Raw genomic sequence first — 21,141 nt, 5'->3', positions numbered from 1 at the left:
GAAGATCAGGGTCTGGGTCTGAATAACTTACAGGATTGGCTACAAAAGGAAAACCTGCTTCTTTTAGTGAAGAGCATATTAGGCCTGTGCGAAGCAGCTAGTATTCGCTTCAGATTCAGATTTGGCCGATTCGGGGGACAGTGATTTGATTCGGTGATTCAAATCACCATCCCGATTTGATTCAGCTGAATCTGATTCAGAGATTCGGCTGGTGCCGAATCTCCGAATCAGCCAGGCCAGGCCTATCCCCTGCCCCTCTGCCATCCTAGCAATGGCTGCCCCAGCTCCTGGCACTTGGGAAAAAAAAAGCCCTGGCTCAGCAGGTGGTGCCAGGTGGGGGGCAATTCCCACTGCCCCCCACTGCCCCCCACTGCATGGGGGGCTTTGCATGAGCCTCCCAAATACCCGCCCTTGTTCCCCCAGCCCCCTCATGGGTGCCCCGCCTAGGCCAGTTCTAGTCCTTAAAGAAAAAAAACCCTTGAAAAAATCCCCCTGGACTCACTACTCCTGTCGGCAGGGGTGATCCTTGCTGCCCCACACTGGCCTGCGCCACGTGGGGGGGCTCTGCATGAAGCCCCAAGGCCACTGCAGGAGCGGCGAGTCCCAGGGATTTTCTTGGCTTTTTTTTCCTTAAAGGGCTGGAGCTGGCCCATGTGGGGCAGCTGTGCGGGGGCTGGGGGAGCAAGGTGGGGTGGTTGGGGAGCTCATAGCAAAGCCCCCCATGCGGCATGGGGCAGTGGGGGGTAGTGGGGATCGCCCCCATGCCTGGCAGCACCTGGTGAGTACTGGGGCTGGGTGGAGGGGGAGGGGGGCTGGCAGAGCAGGCTGGGGAGCGTGGGGGTCATGGGGGCTGGCAGGGGTCCCCCCATGGTCCCCTCCCCAAGCCCCCGCCCCTAGTACTTACCAGTTCGGAGTCAGCCGCAGCTCCTTGCTGCAGCCACTGGGGAGTGCCCGAATCATCAAAGCTCTGTGAATCTTTTCCAAAGATTCGGAGAGCTTTGAATCAATTTGGACCTTTAGATTGGACCCCTGATTCGATTTGGTTTTGGAGATTTGGCCGCCGAGTCAGGTCGAATCTCCTCCGAATCAAATCATCACCTGAATCTTCGCACAACCCTAGTCCATATATCTTCAGTAGCATATGTAGGCCCAGGGAATGTTTTCAAATAGCCCATTGCTAGAGGACAAATGTACTCAAACCAAAAGGCCTTGTTTGAAGAGTTCATACTTTATGATTTTGACAAGAGAATTTATGAAGGAATGTTTTTTATATGTTTTAATTTGTCTTGGCAATTAGAAGGTCTAAAAAAATTAAACTGGCCTTGCCTTACTTACTCAGAGCCTGGGTTAGATCTAGCCAGGTTCCCGTACCCTGACTTCCATGTTCCTCCTGGACTGCCTATATTTGGATCTAACTATAATTTAATTAAAGAAAATGTCCTTCTTCTCTTGCCTGTCATTATCTTCACTTCCTTGCTTCATCTATTTCATACATTATTGTATTGTTCCTACTACAAGCTTTTCATAAACAGATTGTTTTTTCAATAATAAAGGTTCTGATTATAAATGTAATCTAAATGCCAGCCTCTTTGTCCCTCCTTCCTGTTATGATAGCAATTGCCTTAGGTGTAAAGGGGACATACTTAATAGTTAAATTTCTTGTCACTAAGGGCCATTTGCCTTTGAAAGTAATCTTAGGCTGATATTCAAAAGGGCAGCACAAAGCAAAAACAAGCATATATAAATGAAAGTGTGTTTTTGATGAAGCCATAATGCTGTCTTGACAGTACAATAGAATTGTGACTGACTTCCTTACAATTCCTCTCTAAGGCCTTGTGGAGGGGAGGATGATAAAAGGAATAGTCATTAATAAACAGTATGGTTCATTCTGATAAATGCTTACTCAAATGCTTTTTTCTTATTACAGTAAAATCATCTTTTACTATATTTTAGAAAAAAACAATACTGAGTCTCTTAACAAAGCTACATATAAAGTACTGGATTTTATGATTTTTTTTTGTTTGCAGTGAAGGTGCTGTCATTTGTAATGCACATAATTACATTACCCAGTGCCAACACATTCTCACTAAAATAATGTCGGCAAACCCGCAACGAGATATAGATGGTAGCCACAATATCTGGATCATTAAACCTGGAGCAAAATCCCGTGGGAGAGGTAAGAGCTGCTTAGGCTTTTTGATTTGAAGTATTTATTAGCAGAGTTGTTAGACCATTATCTACAGAAGCAGCTTGTAAAAATATGAGGAAACTCTACAATTCCTCCCATGTGATCCATATAGAACTGCCTAAATAATTCTAAGTATAATCTTTCCCAAAGTCATTCGCATGCAGTTCTCAGCAGCTTGCTTTTTTATACAATATATCATAAGGGGGAAATGGCAAAAGGGAAATTTGTCAAATCATCATATGTAAACTTGGCAAACTTTTACCTTTTTCAGTTAAATTCTATGTATTTTTTTGAGTCCTGGAGTTTTTTTTAAGCTTAAGCAAAAATAGGTTTTCTGCTTTTGAGATAAGGGAATGGATTGGGAATGTCATAAGTACAACCTCTGGGTCAGGATTTAGAAGCCGATTGGTCAGAAGTCCAGAAGCCAAAGCCAGGGATCACAATACTGGGCATTGAGCCTGACAAATTATACTGGGGTTTGAAGCAGGTCCATGGTCAAGGCCAAGCTAGAGGTCAGGAGCCAGAGAATCCAATACTCACAATAGGGTAAGCAGGAGGAAGTACTGGGGTCCAAGGCCAGGGCAAGGCAGGAACAAGGTACAAGGGGCAAAAGTTGGAGCAACACAGGAATGAGTCTTGGGCAAGGCTGGAGGCAGGGCAGGAGGGTCTGAGGCAGAAGCAAGGTAGAAGTTCAGAGTTAGAGACACAAGCCAAGGGTTCAACAGCAGAGTCAGGATCAAAGCCAGGAAGTCCAAGAATATAGGAGTCATAGATTCATAGATTCCCAGAGTCAGAAGGGACCTCAGTGGGCCATCCAGTCCGACCCCCTGCCCCTGGCAGGCAAGAAAAGAAACACCAACCTTGGGGTCATGTGATCCCAGCCAGGTGCCTGTCCAATATCCTTTTGAAGACCCTCAAGGATGGAGTGAGCACCACCTCCCTTGGGAGCCCATTCCAGATTCTGGCAACCCTGACCATGAAGAACTTTCTCCTAATGCCCAGCCTAAACCTTCTCTCTAGTAGCTTATGGCCATTGTTCCTTGTCCTTTCAGGGGGTGCCCTGGTGAACAGATTGTCACCTCCTTCTTGTTGCTCTCCCCTTATGAATTTGTACGCCGCCACAAGGTCCCCTCTCAGTCTTCTCTTGGAAAGGCTGAAGAGGTTAAGGTCTCTTAGCCTTTCCTTGTAGGGCCTTCCCTGAAGGCCCCTAATCAGGCGAGTGGCTCTTCTTTGGACCCTCTCCAGGTTGTCCGCATCCCGCTTGAACTGCGGCGTCCAGAACTGGACACAGTACTCCAGCTGTGGTCTGACCAGTGCTGCATAGAGGGGGAGAATCACTTCCCTGGACCTGTTTGTGAAGCACCTACGGATGCATGACAAGGTGCGATTGGCTCTGCCAGCTGCTTCATCACATTGGTGACTCATGTTCATCCTGGAGTCAACAGTGATTCCAAGATCTTTTTCTGCCTCAGTGGAGCTGAGGAGGTCGCTCCCCAGCCTGTAGGTATGATGGCAGTTCTTCCTCCCTAGATGCAGCACCTTGCACTTGTCCTTATTGAATTGCATCCTGTTGCTCTCTGCCCACTTCTCCAGCCTGTCTAGGTTGTCTTGGATCTGGTTCCTCCTCTCCAGGGTGTTAGCTGCATCCCATAATTTTGTGTCATCTGCGAATTTGGACAGGGTGCTTCCCACCCCCTCATCCCACTGATGAAGATGTTGAACAGCCCCAGCCCCAGAACTAAGCCCTGAGGGACTCTACTGCCCACATCTTTCCAGGATGACACCGACCCATCCACTACCACCCTCTGAGTGCAACCCTTGAGCCAATTTGCTACCCAGTCTACTATGTAATCATCCAAGGCAAATCCCCTCAGTTTATTCATAAGGATGGTATGGGATACCTTGTCAAAGGCTTTCTTGAAGTCCAGATAGATAACATCCACCTCGACCCCTGCATCTAAACAATTGGTGGCCTTGTCGTAAAAGGAAACTAGGTTAGTCAGGCAGGACCTGCCTGCTAAAAACCCATGTTGGTTACCCCACTGCATCACATTAGCCAGTGGGCTCCCACAGATGTGTTCCTTGATAATTTTTCTAAGATTTTCCCAGGGCTGACTGGTCTTTAGTTCCCCGGGTCCTCCTTCCTCCCCTTCTTAAAGATTGGGATGACGTTAGCCCTCTTCCAATCCTCTGGAACCTGACCTGAGCACCATGAGCACTCATATATCCTTGCCAGTGGATCAGCTATGACCCCTGCTAACTCCTTCATTACCCATGGGTGGAGTCCCTCCGGTCCCGGTGATTTGAATACGTCCAGTCCCTCCAAGTGTCTTTTTACCATGTCGGCACTGACCGTTGGTCAGCTGAAGTTCCCTTTGTTGGTGTCTGTGATGTATGTTGAGGGGTCGACTAGATTCCCATTTAAGAAGACAGAGGCAAAAAACTCAATGAAGAGCTCTGCCTTGTTCCTGCTATCCATCACTAAGCTCCCTTGCCCATCCTGTATGGGTCCTATGCTACCCTGCACCCTCTTTTTGCTCCCAACATACCTAAAGAAGGACTTTTTATTGTCCTTAATTCCTGATGCTAGCCTGAGTTCTAGAGTTGCCTTGGCCTTCCTGACTGACTCCCTGCAGGCAATAGGAGCCACGCAAAGATGTATTAAGACTTGTTCCAGGGACAAGACCCTGCAGGAAGTGGGAGGGTTTTATAGCCCTCTCATCAGGGACTTGTTGTCCCTGTTGGTTTCCCAGGTCATGTAATTACAGGCTTTCCAGATCACTGGAGACAGCTGTGGCTGCAGAGTTCTCCCTGGCCCATGCACATGGCGCCCATGCCCAGCAGTGCTTCCCCATGCAGCTAGGGACTGGCTGGGAACTGTCCTGATTCTGGGCCAGGTCCTAGTCAGCCCCCACTGGGTGGGGAAATCTGGCACTGCTCAGCTCCCAGCTCCCCACAGGAGCCAGGAGGTAAGCAGCGCTGGGACGGGGTAGCTCTCTGCCCTGCTCCTACCCCTTCTTTCCCCCTCCCCATCCCAGCACTGCTCAGCTCCCAGGTCCCTACAGGAGTGGGGAGCCAAGCAGCATCAGGATTGGAGAGCTCTCTGCTTTCCTGAGCACCAAGGGGCTGGCTGGGAGGTGTCCCACATCTGGGGAAGCTTCCACCCAGCTCCCATCTGGGCAGGGAAATCCCCAAGCAGCTGGGGGCTGGCTGGGAGCTGTCCCAGAGGCGAGACAGCTCCCCGCCAGCATGCAGCTGCTCAGGGATTTCCCCACCCAGATGGGGGCTGGCTAGGATCTTTCCCAGAATCAGGACAGTTCCCAGCCAGCCTCTTAGTGCTCAGGAAAGTAGAGAACTCCCCAGCCCTGGTGCTGCTCAGTTCCCTGCTTCTGTGGGGACCTGGGAACTGAGCAGTGCTGGGACAGGGCATGGGGGTGGGGCAGAGAGCTACCCCATAACAGTGCTGCTCGGCTCCTTGGTGGAGCTGGGACCTGAGTGCCAGGGGACTTCTCTGTCCCTTGTGGCCCCCTGGTTTTGGGGCTGACTGGGAGCAAATATGCTCCCACTCAGTGTCTACACATGTACTATTGTGCAGTATGTACTGTACAGGTAGTTTACTATCTATATTTACAGGTAGTAGCTAACTGCACAGTAGACTAATTTACTGCACAGTAACTGGTGCACACGTGTAGACAGTGATGCTTTACTGTGCAGTAGATTAGTCTACTGTGCAGTAAAGCATCTCATGTAGACATGCCCAGAGTGTTCTAATTTTAACAACACTTAACTCCCACAGATTTAGTTTTGTCTGAGCATAACATGTAACTTACCTTAAGGCACACCAGTTACTGCAGTCAGTGGCACAAAGGGAACGTTGTGACTAGCATCCTGTTCAGTTAAATTTGAGTCCCCAGCCTGAATAGCCAGGTACCCATTTGCAGCTGGGTTAAATGGTACAACCTGCAGCACAAATCCTAACCAAGTCTCAGACTCATGCCACTGGCACACCAGGATGATCCCTTAGTTACTCTATGTCTATGACTTTAGTGATGAGTTAACCATTTGCTTATTATTTGTCTTGGTGGTAAGGGCTTTATAAAAACATCGTTCAGTGGGCACACAGGAATGTGACCTTTTTAACTGATTTTCTTATTTTTTTTAATTCTACCATAATAGGTAAATGACAATCCTCAGTCAGGTATAGACTGTCTTTTTTATGCTCTCAACTGCATACAGTATTATCAGGCACTAACATGTATATTATATTATTTATTTTCCAGAAATAGTGTGCAAAGATAGACTGGAAGATATTTTGAAGTTAGTAGAAACAACAGATCAATGTCCAGTGAAAGACAGTAAATGGGTGGTCCAGAAATACATTGAGACTCCGTTGTTAATTTATGAAACTAAATTTGACATCAGACAGTGGTTTCTTGTCACTGATTGGAATCCTCTGACTGTTTGGTTCTACAAGGAGAGCTACCTAAGATTTTCTACACAATGTTTCTCCTTAGACAATCTGGACAGGTAACTAAGGAAGTCTAAGCAAAAACTTAGGTATCCAGAATAGTTAACAAACAGAATTGGACTGAAAATCCTACCTTATATCAGGTTCCTGAATTTTGGAAGTGGAATAGTGGTGACGTGAAAAAATATCCTTATACTTGATTTTCTTATGTTTTATTAAAGTTGTATTTAGTTAAAGTATATGAATTAGGCTGGTGGTGACAGCAGCAATTAAAGTCAGGGTGTGAATTTACAGGTGCCATAACTTACACCAGTTATTCTAACTGTGACCTCATTCATTTTAAGCATGCAGAAAATCCAAATTTTATAAAATTATAACTTTATAACATTTTTAGAATAGCAGCATATTTTTATTATACCATAATTTTTACACAAATGGTAAAGAATAATGATGGACTAGTCTCATAGTCTGACAGTGTTTGGGCAAATTTCATACAATTTCTCAACTGGAGAACTGTTCTATTTTTCTATTCAAACATATTTTTGGCAGGTGCTGCACAAGGGAGTTCCAAGCTGAAGATAATTTTAAAATCAAACCCTAGGATTTTAAGATTTAAATACCATATTTTCTCACATTCACTATATATCTTTCTCCCCAAGTCAGCCCCCCAAAACTGGGGGAGAGGTGTTAAGTGTGAAAGTTCTTTTCTTTGCTGGAAAAGAATCATACCTGGAGACACTGTGCATGCCATGGAGCTGTCAACATGGCTGGTACTTGTGTCTGCTCACCAAACTGAATGGTTGGAGTCTTGTGTTAACCCTTACAGCTGTAACTATTGGCTGAGCATGGTAGCTTATGCCCAGAGCAACATATGAGCTGTTGGTAGTATCATGATGAGACTTGTGATAAGGAAACAACACTACATATTTAGGAACTTAAGAACTATTTATAGTAAAGAAATAATAATCTTGCTACTACCATTGCAAGGGTTTGGGGCCTAACATTGTGTGACATAGAGTAAGTATTTCTGGGAACATAGAGTTTCCAGGAAATGTGGCATTGCCAGAGACAGTCTGCCACACCATGAAGTTCCTGGTATTTTGCTTCCTGGACCTTCTATGTCATGCAGTCAGCCACGACTCTGGAAGAAAATTGTTTTTCTACATTCTGCCTTTAAAAGCAAGGTGTGTGTTTAATTTGGGGGCATGTTGTATGTGAGAAGAAACATTATTTATTCAATGTTTATATTGGCATAATAAATTCACTGCATACAGTATTTTCATGAGTACCATTGTGATATTATGGAGCATTTACTGCCTGACTCTTAGTTTTGGTGTGTTCTCTTCACAGTTCCATTCATCTTTGCAATAATTCTATCCAGAAACATTACAAAAATGCTGCAGACCGGAACCTCCTCTTGCCATGCCACAACATGTGGACAAGCACCAAATTTCAGGAGTACTTACAAAAGAGAGGCCATGGGAGTATGTGGCAAAATGTTGTCTACCCATCCATGAAAAGAGCCATTTTCTACACAATGAAGATGGCTCAAGATAAAGTTGAAGCCCGGAAGAACAGTTTTGAGCTATATGGGGCAGACTTTATTCTTGGGCAAGACTTTAAACCCTGGTTAATTGAAATCAATACTAGCCCAACTATGTTCCCTTCTACTCCAGTTACAACTGAGCTATGTGGCCAAGTGCAAGAAGATTCACTTAAAGTTGTTCTTAGCAGGAAATTTGACAAAAACTGTGATACTGGCAAATTTGAACTTCTCTGGAGACAGGTATGAACAGTTCTACATCATTCTCTACATGGTCATGGGGAAGTTGATTTGGTGATTATTTTAAAATTAGTTTGATCAGTGTGGTAGATTCATTTTATCACTCAGCATTTAACTCAATTGCATGGTGACATTGGTAAGACACAGGGAGCGTCTACATGAGACACTTTACTTGAGATTAGAGCTAATTACTGCACAACAAGCATCACCGTATGCATGTGCAGATGCTTACTGCATAGTAATTGGCTCTAATCGTGAGTAAATTTGCTACCTGCAAATGCAAGTACCTAATTAACTCTCGATCACTTACAGAGCAGTAGTCCATGTGTAGATACCTGACTGGGAGCACATTTGCTCCCTGTCAGGCAGGCAGCCTGAGGTGGGAGATTGCTCCCTGCCTCCAGGAGCTGCCTGTTGCTGGAGCGGGCTCCACCACTGAAGCCTGGGCAAGGACAGTGTCCCCCTGCCCCAGCAGTAGGGAGCTCTCAGCCCCTGCTTCGTGATCATGGGGTCCAGGCTGGAAGATCCATCTATCCCAGTGCCAACTCCATGGTCATGGGGCTGGCACTGGGAGATCCTTTTCTCCCAGCACCATCTCTGCGGTTGCAGGGCCAGCACCGGGAGAGAAGAATCTCCCAGTGCTTGCTCCTTAACCGTGGAGCTGGCACTGGGTGCAAAGGGTTTGCCAGTGCCGAACCCATCACCGTGGAGCTGGTGCTGCAAGAGAAGGATCTCCCAGTGCCCGTCCTGCAACCACAGAGCTGGCAATGAGAGAGAAGATCTCCCATCCTTGGGCCCTGCGATCAGAGCTGGTGCTGGGAGATAATGATCGTGATCGGGGAGCAGGGCCTGGGAGCTCCCTGCTACCAGGGTAGGGGGACATTGTCTCTGCCTGGGCTCCAGTGGCAGAACCTGCCCCAGCAGCAGGCAGCTCCTGGGGACAGGAAGCAATGTCCCAGCCCCCGCCAGAAGAAAGCTGTCTCCTGGTTCCATGCTCTGTGCCAGAACCTGGGCTAGCATCTAGGGAGAACCTACTGCTTCCCCCAGCTGCTGCAGGGGGCCAGTGCATGGCCAGTGAAGATGGGAGCAGATTGCTGCCATGAGCAGCAAATTTGCTCCTGCGTCCCTGCATGTGTAGACATGTTTGGGAAAGTTTACTCTAGCGTAATTTACTGTAGGGTAAACTGCTCCCGAACTGCTCCGAGAAATGCGCCCAGTGTGTACAAGGGCAGTGATACAAAATCTGAAACATCCATCCCCCACTATTAATTAGTTTTAGTGGCTATGGTTTCATTACTTCAATATGGCTGGTCAGTTGGAAGCTATGAAATATGCTAATTGTGTCCAAAGCTACTGCTACAGTGTAAGAGACAGAATGCTATTTGTAATTAAGATATTACAGCTTATTGAAAGTATTATTAATCATGTTCATTGGTATGATTTTAGACTTTTTCTTTCTTTGAGTGATCTCCCTGTGGAAAAGGTAAGTAAAACTAATAAATTAGTTATTTGGTTCATACAAATTAGATGTGCTACTTGCATAATCAGGAGTAAATGAGATGCAGGGAAGCTCTGGCAGGCTTGTCCTCACAGAGGAATTTGTGCAAGGGACAAGTGGCAGGAAAGCTACTTACTACTTTTGGGAATTCCACCAGTTGGGTTCAGTTTCAGGCTATGCTCCTGCAGACACCATGCACATGAATGTACACAAGTGTTCAATGGGACTAAAGTTAATCTTGCATAAATGTATACAGGTTCAGAGCTTTGAACTATGCTGGGAGCTCTCTCCAGGGGGCCGGCAACCAAAGGCATTGTATTATTTATCTGTTAATTATCTCAGGCATGCTTTATTCACCCGCAACCCATTCTCCTTTTAGTGTTGCCAATTTGGAATTGTCACATTAACCATTTAGACATTTTTATGGTTTAGGTTTGGAAGATTTCTAATTTCAGCACCCAAAACTTGAGTCTAAAAGAACTATTCAGTAATTACAGTATGTCAAAACAGCCTTCTCACATGTTTATACTCTTTGTGGCTGGCCTACTATTTTATTGAATAACAAATCGCTTGCATATCTGGCATATTACAATTTATCATGCAATTAATGCATTAATTGCATGATAAATGTAATGTCTGCTAGGGATCTTATGATGCAAACAGGGTCTTGGGACTGGTGCAGTGAGCTGTCAGTATAATAGATTTAGCATAAAATCAAAAGTTATAGTGTTTTTATATCTATATTAACATTTTGTTTATGAGAAAGCGTTAGGTACATTGTATAAAGTGGAAAAAAGGATTATATGTAAATTAGTAGAAAGTTTTGAATTGTGCAGATTTTTTTTCTGTAGTACAGTAAAAGCTGTGCTATCCGGCACTTTACTAACAGACAGATCGATGCGGCAAAAGCGAAATCAGAAATCCTACTGTGGCACTTCTGGTTTCATCGAGTCCCACAGCCCAGGGCAAAGCAGCCTGCGTGGGGCCCCCTTCCCTGTCCCACAGCACACAATGATATGGGAATAGTAAACTTTTAATTAAAATTCCCTCCTTGCTAGTCATCATTTTTGTCCCTCCCTGTCCCCTGGCACTCTGATGCACCAGATGCTGTGGGAGGGGTGGAGGTCTGAAGAGGCGGCGGTCTGAACAGATGCCTCTCAGATAACTGGCAATTTTGATCAACTGGCACTCCATATTCCCCCTGGATGCTGGATAACACAGCTTTTACTGTAGTGTAGAATACTCTGTCATTCAAACTGCTAACGAGCTCATATTGCCCTTGTGAAGAAAGCTAAAAGCATACTGGGCTGCATTAGTAGGAGTGTTGCCAGGAGATTGAGGGAAATTATTATTTCCTTCTATTTGGCACTGATAGGCCACATCTGGAGTACTGTGTCCAGTTTTGGGCCCCCACTACCGAAAGGATGTGCACAAATTGGAAGGAGTCCAGCAGAGGACAATGCAAATAGTTAGTGGTCTGGGGCATATCATTTGTGAGGAGAGGCTGAGGGAACCAGGCTTATTTAGTGTGGGGAAGAGAAGACTGAGAGAAGATTTAATAGCAGGATGGTTCTGCTTTGAACAGGGGGTTGGACTAGATGACCTCCTGAGATCCCTTCCAACTTCTAATTTGTATGATTCTATAACTAGATTTAATCCATGGCATTGTTACTTCTTCAAGTATAATTTGGTACATTATGCCTATGCTAAAAAAAATTAATTGTTTTTGTTTCTTTTAAGCCTCTCTTGGAGCTGCCGCCATTTAACACTACTGACCTTGCAGTGGAGGGAACTGGTATTAGGCGATGCAGGCAGAAAGTTGCCCCTGTCACTAACTATAATGTTCTAGAAACATTAGCAGGAGTTCAGCAAGAATCAGTCCCATATCACTCAGCCAATCATGAGAAACAAATACAGTCAATAATAGCTGCAAATGAGAAGCAAAATCTGAAAGATCCAAAGTCTATTGTCTACGCTATATCTAAGCCTCTAAAGAGGCAGCCAGAGAAAAGCATTCAAGTGAGTGATGTGCCCACACAGTGCATTGGGCACACAGATTTTGCCAGCTTCATTGTTCAACCTACACAAAGTATTGCAGAGACAAATCCTGCACCTCATATGAACAGGGCAAAAGGAAAAATTGATCCAAACTTTTGGAGAGTAAGCCAAACTGCTCTTCCCTTTCAAGTTATGAATTCCTTCAACCGAAAATTACCACGGTCTTCTAAAACATCAGGTAATAACTTGTTTAGGCATACTACACTGTAAATGACATAAGCAGCAATTTTACTTTGAGAGTTGAAGTTAGCTATACAGGGCATGTCTACAAATCATGCTTCGCCGCCGTGGCAACTCACTATATCATCATAGTGATGCTCTACGGCTACATAGTGATCACATGCGTCTACATGTCACTGGCAGCTGCTTTGCTGTAGCAGTGTACTCCTCCGTTTTAGTGTGCTGCTATGGCAAAGTAGCGGCTAAAAATAGCCGTGTGTTGTGCGTATGGCACAGTATGGGTGGTTACTGCACCATGCTTTAGTACTTCCTCCTGGAAATACTAAAGCATGGTGCAGTAACAATGCCACTGTAGGGCAATGTATAGACATGCCAGTAGTGTAGGTTTTTCAGTTGTTTATCAAGTTATTTGTATATCTCTGCCACATTATTGTGTGTTCATTTTCAGTAGCCTAAATAACCCCACTTTTTTCAATCTCTCCTCCTATAGAAGTTTGTTCATGCCTCTAGTCATTATTTTCCATCCTATTTTTTATACATCATGTTATTTTGTTTATATTTTTTCTCTTTGGGCTGTTGTCACCCTGGTGAGCTGAGGTTTTCATTAAACTGTCCACAATAATGATCAGTTACTTGATTCCTACAGCAAAGTCAAAAGTTCGAAATCTTTTATGTTTCAGGGGTGTACTTGGTAGCCATGTTTGTCTGAGATGAGAAGACATACAAAAATCTAGAACTCTTGTTTCCAAAATGGTACCTTTTATTAGACCAACTGGGAAATCACAAGAAAATTATCCTTTTCTGCAAGCTTTCGGGATCAAAGTCCCTTTGTCAGGCTCTGGGAAGATTATAGAAGGTACAAGATGGAAGGAAGGTATTCTACCTGATCTACACATCAAAGAGCTACTCAGCACAGCTCACAAAGACACTCTTATGAACCCAGAGGGACAGCCTTGCATCTTTAGCTCTCTCTGTGCAAAAATAAAGTTTATTTCCTATCTATGGGGACTTTTTACCATCTTGTACTAACTATACTTTTCCCAGAGCCTGACGAAGGGACTTAAATCCTGAAAGCTTGCAGAAATGGACAGTTTTCTTGCAGTTTCCCAGTTGGTCTAATACAAGGTATCATTTTGGAACCCAGAGTTCTAGTTTTTTGTATATAATCTTTCACATGTAATTGAAGTTAACCATGACTGAATTGTACTTATTGGGCATGGTTGATGACTAGACTGGTTCCAGTGGACTGATGTTTGCATTACAAGCCACCATGTTTTTAAGCACAAACCTGGAATTTAGCAGTGATCAAAGATTAAGCAACCATAAATTTTTACCTAGTCTTTTAGCTCTTTGATTCCTTGTGCTCAGTTTGAAGCACAGGATCATAAGTTCTTAGGAAAGTAGGGCTGGAATGGATACCATGAAATCATCTAGCCCCCTGCTCAAGATAGGTTTCAGACCTGATGGAACATTCCAGTCAGGTGTCTGTCTAATCTGCTCTTGAAAATTACCTGGGACAGAGATTCTACAACTTTTCTATGTAGCCTGCTCCAATAATTTACCACCCTCATAGTCAGAAAGTTCCTCCTAATTTTCAAAGTAAATTTCTTCTGCTGCAGTTTGAGACAATTGTGTCTAGTCCTGTCCCCTACAGCCACAGAGAATAGTCTCTCTCCATCCTCTTTATAATTGCCCTTCTGGTATTTATCAAATTTCCCTTTAGTCTTTTCTTCTCCAGACTAAATAATCCTAGTTCTTTCAACCTTTTTCAAGTCATGCTTCCTGGGCCTTGAATTATTTTGCTTCTCTTGACATTCTGTCTGTGAAGTGCCCAAAACTGGACATGATATTTTAAGTGAGGCCTCATCAGTGCCAAATAAAGTGGAAGAATCACTTACCTTAATTTGCAATAAACACTCCTGTTAATTCAACCCTGTATGCTGTCGACATTTTTTGGTAACAAAGATCACACAATTGGCCCATGTTCATCTTATGATCCACTGTAATCTCCAGGCCTTCTCTGCAGTTCTGTGGCCAAGCTAGTTTTTCCCCAGTTTGTATTTCTGCATGTAGCTAATCCATTCTAAGTTCAGGACTTTGCACTTGTCCTTGCTAAATTATATCTAGTTGATTTCAGACCATTTATCCTGCTTATTCAGGTTATTCTGGATCCTAGCCCTATCCCCGAAGTGCCTGCAACTCAACCCATCTTGTTGTCGTCTGCAAAATTGCTAAGTGTGCACATAATCCCATCATCTACATCATTAATGAAGATGTTAAACAATACTAGACCCATGACAGACCCCTGGGTTTGATTCCTCTTTCCAACTAGATATTGAATCATTGATGACTACTTGTTAACTACAATGATCCAACCAGTTATGTATCCATATTACAGTACTTCCATCTAGCCTGTGTTTCCTTAGCTTGTAAATGTGAATATTGTAGGAGATGGTGTCAAAATCCTTGCTAAAGTTAATGTACACCATATCCACTGTTCTTTCCCCATCCACAGATTTTCTTAGGGAAGAAAATCAAGTTGATCAGGCATACCTTGCTCCTTGCTCTTGGTAAATACTTGCTGGCCATGCCTGATCACCTATAGGTGCTTTAAAATAGATTCCTTGAGATCTGCTCTGTGAACTTTGCATTGTCTTCTTTTACCTTTGACAAACTTGTAGAATTCCTTTTTGTTGCCTTTTACATTCCTTGCCAATTGCAACTCAAGTTGTGCCTTTGCCTTCCTGGTTTTCTCCCTACATGGCCTTTCAGTAAATCCCTGCTTAGAAGGTAAGTTAGCTGATATATGAAGACACTGTTTCCCATCTTTAACAGGTGGATGCCATTTCCTTCCAGTAGTCCTTCTTCTTGGAATACCATCCCATGGTTGAAGAAGCCAAAATCCTGCTGGTGATACAGTATATACAGCTATGTGTTGAGCTCCAGGATGCATCTCCTCCTACTTGGGTCTATTTCCATAACTAGAAAGATTGATGAAAGCACCACCTGGACCCCCATCCCCTTAACAGTTACACTGAGAGACATGTAGTCACTTCTGATCTGTTCAGGTTTGCACCTGGCATTTTCATTAGTGCCCATATGGATGAACAGCATGGAATGGTAGCCGTAGGGTTGGATAACTCTTAGCAACCATCCGTCTTGGTTGTGGGTTCCTGGCAGACAGAAGACCTCCTGACCCAGTAGGTCAGGCCAATAGATGGATGCCTTCATGCTCCAGTGGAGGGAGTCATCAACCATCACTACCCTTTGGTGGCAGTGGTCTCTTCATTCCATCCTGTGGGTACATAACTTGGCCACTCCCACCACTGGAGTAGAATCCTTTTAGTCTGATGCCAGGTCTTAGTACCTGTTCTTCAGGTCAGAAGAGGAGTGTTATCTACTGCTAGACGTAACAAGTTGCCAGCTTCTACCTTCTTGAGTATCTGGGTCTTCTTTGTCTTCCAATGACTTCTCTGGCTGTCCCTCTTCCATGATGCTGGAGGTCTCTTTGTGCATTAAATCAATTCAATCATCATGCTCATGAATGCTTCTGAGCTTCACTACTTCCTCTAGCAGCTCCCTTACCTGATTCCTGGGAGACTCTATCAGGACGCACCTCTCATACTGCTAGCACCCCTAGCCTCAGCTATGGTCTCTCAGCCATGGGGGTACATGGGGTGGCTGGGAACCCTGGAGCTCCCAGCTGCAAGAGTGTGTGCTCCTGCAGCTGGGAACTAAGGTCAGCTGGGAGCTCCCAGGCTTGGGGGTACGCGTAGGCCCCCCAACTGGGAGCTTTGATCAGCTGACAGGGCTCATAGCTGTGGCAACTTGTGGGTCGGTGCTGTGGTTAGGAGTCACATCAGCTGCAGAACTCCCAGCTGCAGCAGTACATGGTGCATCCCTCTGGTGGGGAGCATAGGTTAATTAAAGCTGGATAGGGATAGAAACCAGCTATAAAGCTATTACACATTTTCCATCTCTAACTTTATAGCTGGTTGGGCATTTTTAAGGTGTGATAGTTAATTTGCGCATGTAGCCAGTCTAAATTAATTGTACAGTTAACCAGGTAATTGTGTAATACATGTAACTTGTAGAGGGGGCCTTATTAGTATCATCCTTATGATTGGTTTTTTTGGATTTTCTTGGTGATATTGTTAGCTGTGTTTCAGGGCCCTGCTACATGGTCAAACTAAAGCTATAGAGTTGTTCTACATTTTTAAGCACTAACTTTGTAGCTGGTTGGCTCTTTTATAGCTGAATAGTCATTTTTATTGTGCGATAATTACTTTGCACATATGACTAGTTTAACTTTATTGTGCGACTAAACAGTTAATTGTGTGATAATTACTTTGCACTTGTAACTGGTCTTTGCATGTGTGTCCAGTCTAAATTTATTGCATGATTAACTAGTTAATTGCCTAATATATGTAATGTGTAACAGGGGCCTCAAACATGTATCTTATTGATACAATATGGGCACATCTACACGTGCTATTATCATGGAGCAATAAAACTCTGGTACATATCATGCTTGAGTTTTATGCTTCTGGGTGCTACTTTTGAATGTGCGCCTGGGACTGCAGTACATTGAACCAAGTCTGAACAGCCCCAAGTGGCTGAGGGGTCCAGGGTGTCAGCCTGCCATCCTAAGGCTGCTTTGACCTGGCTCAATGTGCTGCGGAGGGGCTGGTTGGAGCATGAGGGTGCTCAGTGTGGTTCTAGCCAGCAGGTAGCACTGAAGCACCCTTGTGCCCCAGCCGGCCCCATCAGTATCTACATGTGCATTGTTGTGCAGAATGAACTCCTCCTTAGGATAGTACTTGTACTTACAAGTACTAACCTGCGGCAGAGTTAATTACTTTCCATATGTAGCTTTCTTTTATTATAGTCTAAAGTGCTAAAAGTGGTAACTGAAAGTAGTGTTTATATAGTTTATTATAAATCTACCAAAGACTTTTAACATATGGAATGTAGTTAAAATGTGGATTATGTCTGTACTTTCTTTTGAAAGGGAAGCAGAAGAATAACCAGAAGATTCCATGCTTAGTTTGTGGAAACACTTTCCAGTTTGAGAAAACTTGTAAACACTGCAGTTCCTTCTGTGCCACTGTATTGCAAGGAAGTTCATATTTACCTATGAATGCCAGCTCTACCCCTGAAAAGAAGATGACAGGCCACAAGATAACTCTTCATAGTCATGTCTTCCGTACATACTTTTGAGGCTGTTCAGAGTGCCTCACCCTTTGACAAGGGTTTTTGAAACAAAAATAGAACTGCAAGCCTTGCATAAGAAGATGTTGAAGAAAGATCATTTATCAGCACTTACTCGCATGTAATATGTAAAGGCCTGTTTTAGCAAGACGTATCTGTAGCATTCTGTGCTGCAGATTTCAGAGATTTTTTGTAAAGCATGGCTTAATAAGTCCCCAAGCTATCGCACAAAAGCTGGTATCTTACTTGTGCAATAGATCTGTAGGCCAATATTGTGGATCCACATTAGTGCCAAACATTCAAATGCAGTAAGAATGTTCTTATACACCCTCCACTGCAACCCCCAGTGATGGTCATGCTGTAAAAACTTTCTTGTGTGTCAGTGAGTTGGAGTGGAAGGGCTTATGTACCTATCCATGAGCACATAATGTACTTAAAACAAAACTACAACATACAGGGACTAAAACCACTCAGAGGTTCCTGAAAACACCTAGAGGTTCCTGGCTAGAGGGTCTGGCTCCTCTGCTCAGGATCAGAACAATTGCTACATTTGCCTTCCTCTGTATGGGCATGGCCCTCTTTCTTGGATCTCTTGAGGGTATTTTGACAATTACTTACTGCCTTTGCAGCATCAGGACATTAGAAGTGCCTTCATCCCTCTGCTTTACCAGGGGCAAATTCCATTTTTTTCATGTATTGAGCATTTTACCCAATAGTTGTGCAAGGGGGATTTTCACAAGGTTTTTAAGAACAGTTTAAATGGGCACTTCTCTTGGATGGTTCAAATAGGGATGATCCTGCCTTGGAGGAGGGTTGGACTAGATGCCCACTTATCAAGCCTACTTTTCTGTGATTCTGATACTTCCTTGGAGACAGATATGAGGAAAGAAAGGAAGATATGCTTGTGTTTATAAAAAAAAGTATTCCGAGCATCTAACCTCCAAACTTTGGGTTATTTCCTTCACTGCTTTTGTTAGTTCATTTTTAAATCAGATGAGAAGAGTTAGCCATCGTTTGACCCCAGCATCCTTTCCTGCCCATGGCAGGGGTTTGGACTTGATGATCTGCTTGGGTTCTTTCCCACCCTACCAACTATGAAACTATGAGTTGGTTTAATCTTTCAATTCCCTCTATTTCATTAATGGAGGATGCTTAATGGCAGGTGATGCCATAGTTGGAATCTCCCAGCATTGGGCCCACGACCACGGAACTGGCGCTGGGACATAAAGATCTCCCTGCCCGGGTTCTGCAATCACAGGCCTCGGGCTGGGAGTTAAGGATCTCCCAGCCCTAGCCCCATGACCATGCAGCTGGTGCTGGGAGATAACTGTCTCCTAGCTTGGGTCCTGTGACCACAGGACTTGTGCTGGGAGGTAAGCATCTCCCAGCCCCGGCCCCATGACTGTGGGACTCAGGTCTCCCAACCCTGGTCCTGTGATCAGGGAGTAGAGACTGGGAGTTCACTGCTGCCGGGGCAGGGGGACATTGTCCTTGCCTGGGCTCTGGTGACGGAGCCTGCCCTGGCAGCAGGCAATTCCTGGGGGCAGGGAGCAATCTCCCGCCTCCTGCTGCCCAGCTGCACATCTGCTCCTGGTCAGGCGTCTACACATGTTCTATTGCACAGTTACTAATCATGAGTAAATTTGCTATTTGCTTTTGTAGGTAGCAAATTTACTCATGATTGGACCCAATTACTGCACAGTAAGCATCTGCACATGTAGATGTGGACACTTACTGTGCAGTAATTAGTTCTACTGTGCAGTAAAGCATCTCATGTAGACGTGCCCAGTGTGAATGATCCTAACTGTAGCAAACGCAGTATTATAAAGTCACCTGATATCAAAAGAGATGTGTATATCAACTACATTAGTGCAAATAAAGATGGTACTCTTTCTACTAGAATTCAGGGTTGACATATGATGAGTAAGAGTTCAGTCAGAACGGCTCTAGATATGATTGAGTAGTATTAAAATGTGTTCTAAACACATGCTGTCTTCATTTGAGATGAGACCCTCACTACTGCCTACCCAGAACTGTTCAGAATATTACAAAGTTGGGAGGGTTTAAAACCACTTTATTTTCCCCTTCCCTTTGCTGCAAGCTGCTCGGTGCCCGGTATCTCATTTGTAATACTTCTGGTGTTCAGTCAATGCTGCAATTCTGTTTTTATTGGTGGATGTGTTCTCACATATGCAAATATAAAGACTGTTAGAAATACAGAAGTATAAACCTACTACCAAAGAAAAAGGCACAAAGATCATACCTATAAGACTATTAAATAAAGCTGGCCTCCTAGGCATCTGAGGAGAGAGACGCATTGAGTTAGGAGCAATAGAACAAGCCAGAAAGTGAGTGTCTTGGTGATATGGATGCTACTTAATCTGTGATGTGGGGGTCTTAAACGCTGTTCTGGGAAGCAGGGGAGATGGGTTCTAGGCCATCCTGTGACTGAGAACCTAGGTCTCCTGCTTCTAGTGTGAGTACTCCAACCACTGGGTTATTGGGCCACAACATTGTGGCATGGCTCAATTGTCTACCAATCACTAATTTGTTTGTCACGTACATGCAAAAGTGTCCTGGGAGATCCTATTTTGGTAGTGGGTAAAATAGAATTGTAAACTGTATAAGTGCCAAAAATAGCACTTATATTCTGGGTAACTGCCATTTAAGCACATAAAGTGAAATAGGATATAACCCTAATAGACTTATGAAGTGTATAGCAAAGCAAAGCAAAGAACCAAACCTAGATCTCCCAAGCCATAGCCAGCTCCCAGGCTACTGGATCATCCTTCCTCTGTAGCTGCACCTCATATTAGACTAGGGTCAGACCCTTTATGAACTATTTGAGCTTGTCTTGTGGGATAGGTACTTGACTGCAAGAAAGGCATTTAGGAATCAACCTCCCCTTTGGATGCAGAGACCAGTGGTCCATAACATGAGGGATGATGCTGACTGCTAATAAGTCCTCTGACAAAGTTCAGACTGTGTGTGTTTGATGGGTCATGGCTTCTTCAATTATTAGTCCTCTTAGGAGGAGCATGGAGGTGCACAGAGATGTGGTACATGTGTTGTCACCATGCTGCATCTTCTGTTCGCCTGGTGTTAGAAAAGTCCTCTAGCTGTTATACCCTAGTAATAGCCACTGCCATCCTGATTTTCATCCTGCTTCTGTTCAGGTGACAGTGCATGTTTAGCTGGAGAGAGCGCACAATTAGGTAACTTTTTCTTGGCAGGATATGCTGAAGCTTTCTGTGCAGGGAAGGAGGATAATGAGGTTACTTGTGTAGAAACTAGTGTCAATTCCAGTGGAGCAGTTATCTGTTTTGGTTCAGAAAATTCTGTTAGCTCTGGCTGATTTTCATAGAGGGAGTGTGGTAGTTGTCAAAGGTAGTACAAATAGGGCTACCAGCTATGGAGATGACCAGGACATCCCCTCATAGATGATTTCTGGAGCACTCTCCCAGTATGGAGTAGAAATACTAGAGAACTTCCTGGCAAATAGGAGGGCTTTGTTGGTGCCTCCTGCCAAAATGCCTCTTATACAGACAATTTCTTGTTGAATGACCTATTACACCATGTCACTGGCATTACACATTACTTCCTAGATTGTTTTTGGGACATGGCCCAGGGCAGAGTTCCCATGTTCTGGGGGACAATTAAAAATGTCCCAGTGATGAAGCAACATGACTTTGCCCATAAGAGAGATGAGTGCATAGATAAAAGCAGTGCTGGCACAGAGTCCTGGTGTTCTGCTC

At 44.3% G+C, this 21,141-nt stretch overlaps 1 protein-coding gene across 1 annotated transcript in view; it reads left to right on the top strand.

The window, feature by feature from the left end:
* Positions 1–12,205, top strand: part of TTLL8 (tubulin tyrosine ligase like 8) — a 29,011-nt gene extending 16,806 nt beyond the window's left edge. Inside the window, exons 9-12 of the mRNA XM_059726170.1 lie at positions 2,028–2,176; positions 6,469–6,715; positions 8,007–8,442; positions 11,678–12,205. Of these exons, the coding sequence (XP_059582153.1) occupies positions 2,028–2,176; positions 6,469–6,715; positions 8,007–8,442; positions 11,678–12,205 (1,360 nt within the window). The remainder of the gene's footprint in view (positions 1–2,027; positions 2,177–6,468; positions 6,716–8,006; positions 8,443–11,677) is intronic.
* The last annotated feature ends 8,936 nt before the right edge of the window (positions 12,206–21,141 follow it).

Source organism: Alligator mississippiensis, chromosome 4 (genome assembly GCF_030867095.1).
Source record: "Alligator mississippiensis isolate rAllMis1 chromosome 4, rAllMis1, whole genome shotgun sequence".
In the NCBI taxonomy this organism is placed as follows: domain Eukaryota; kingdom Metazoa; phylum Chordata; order Crocodylia; family Alligatoridae; genus Alligator; species Alligator mississippiensis.
This window is presented reverse-complemented; position numbering and strand designations above follow the sequence as displayed.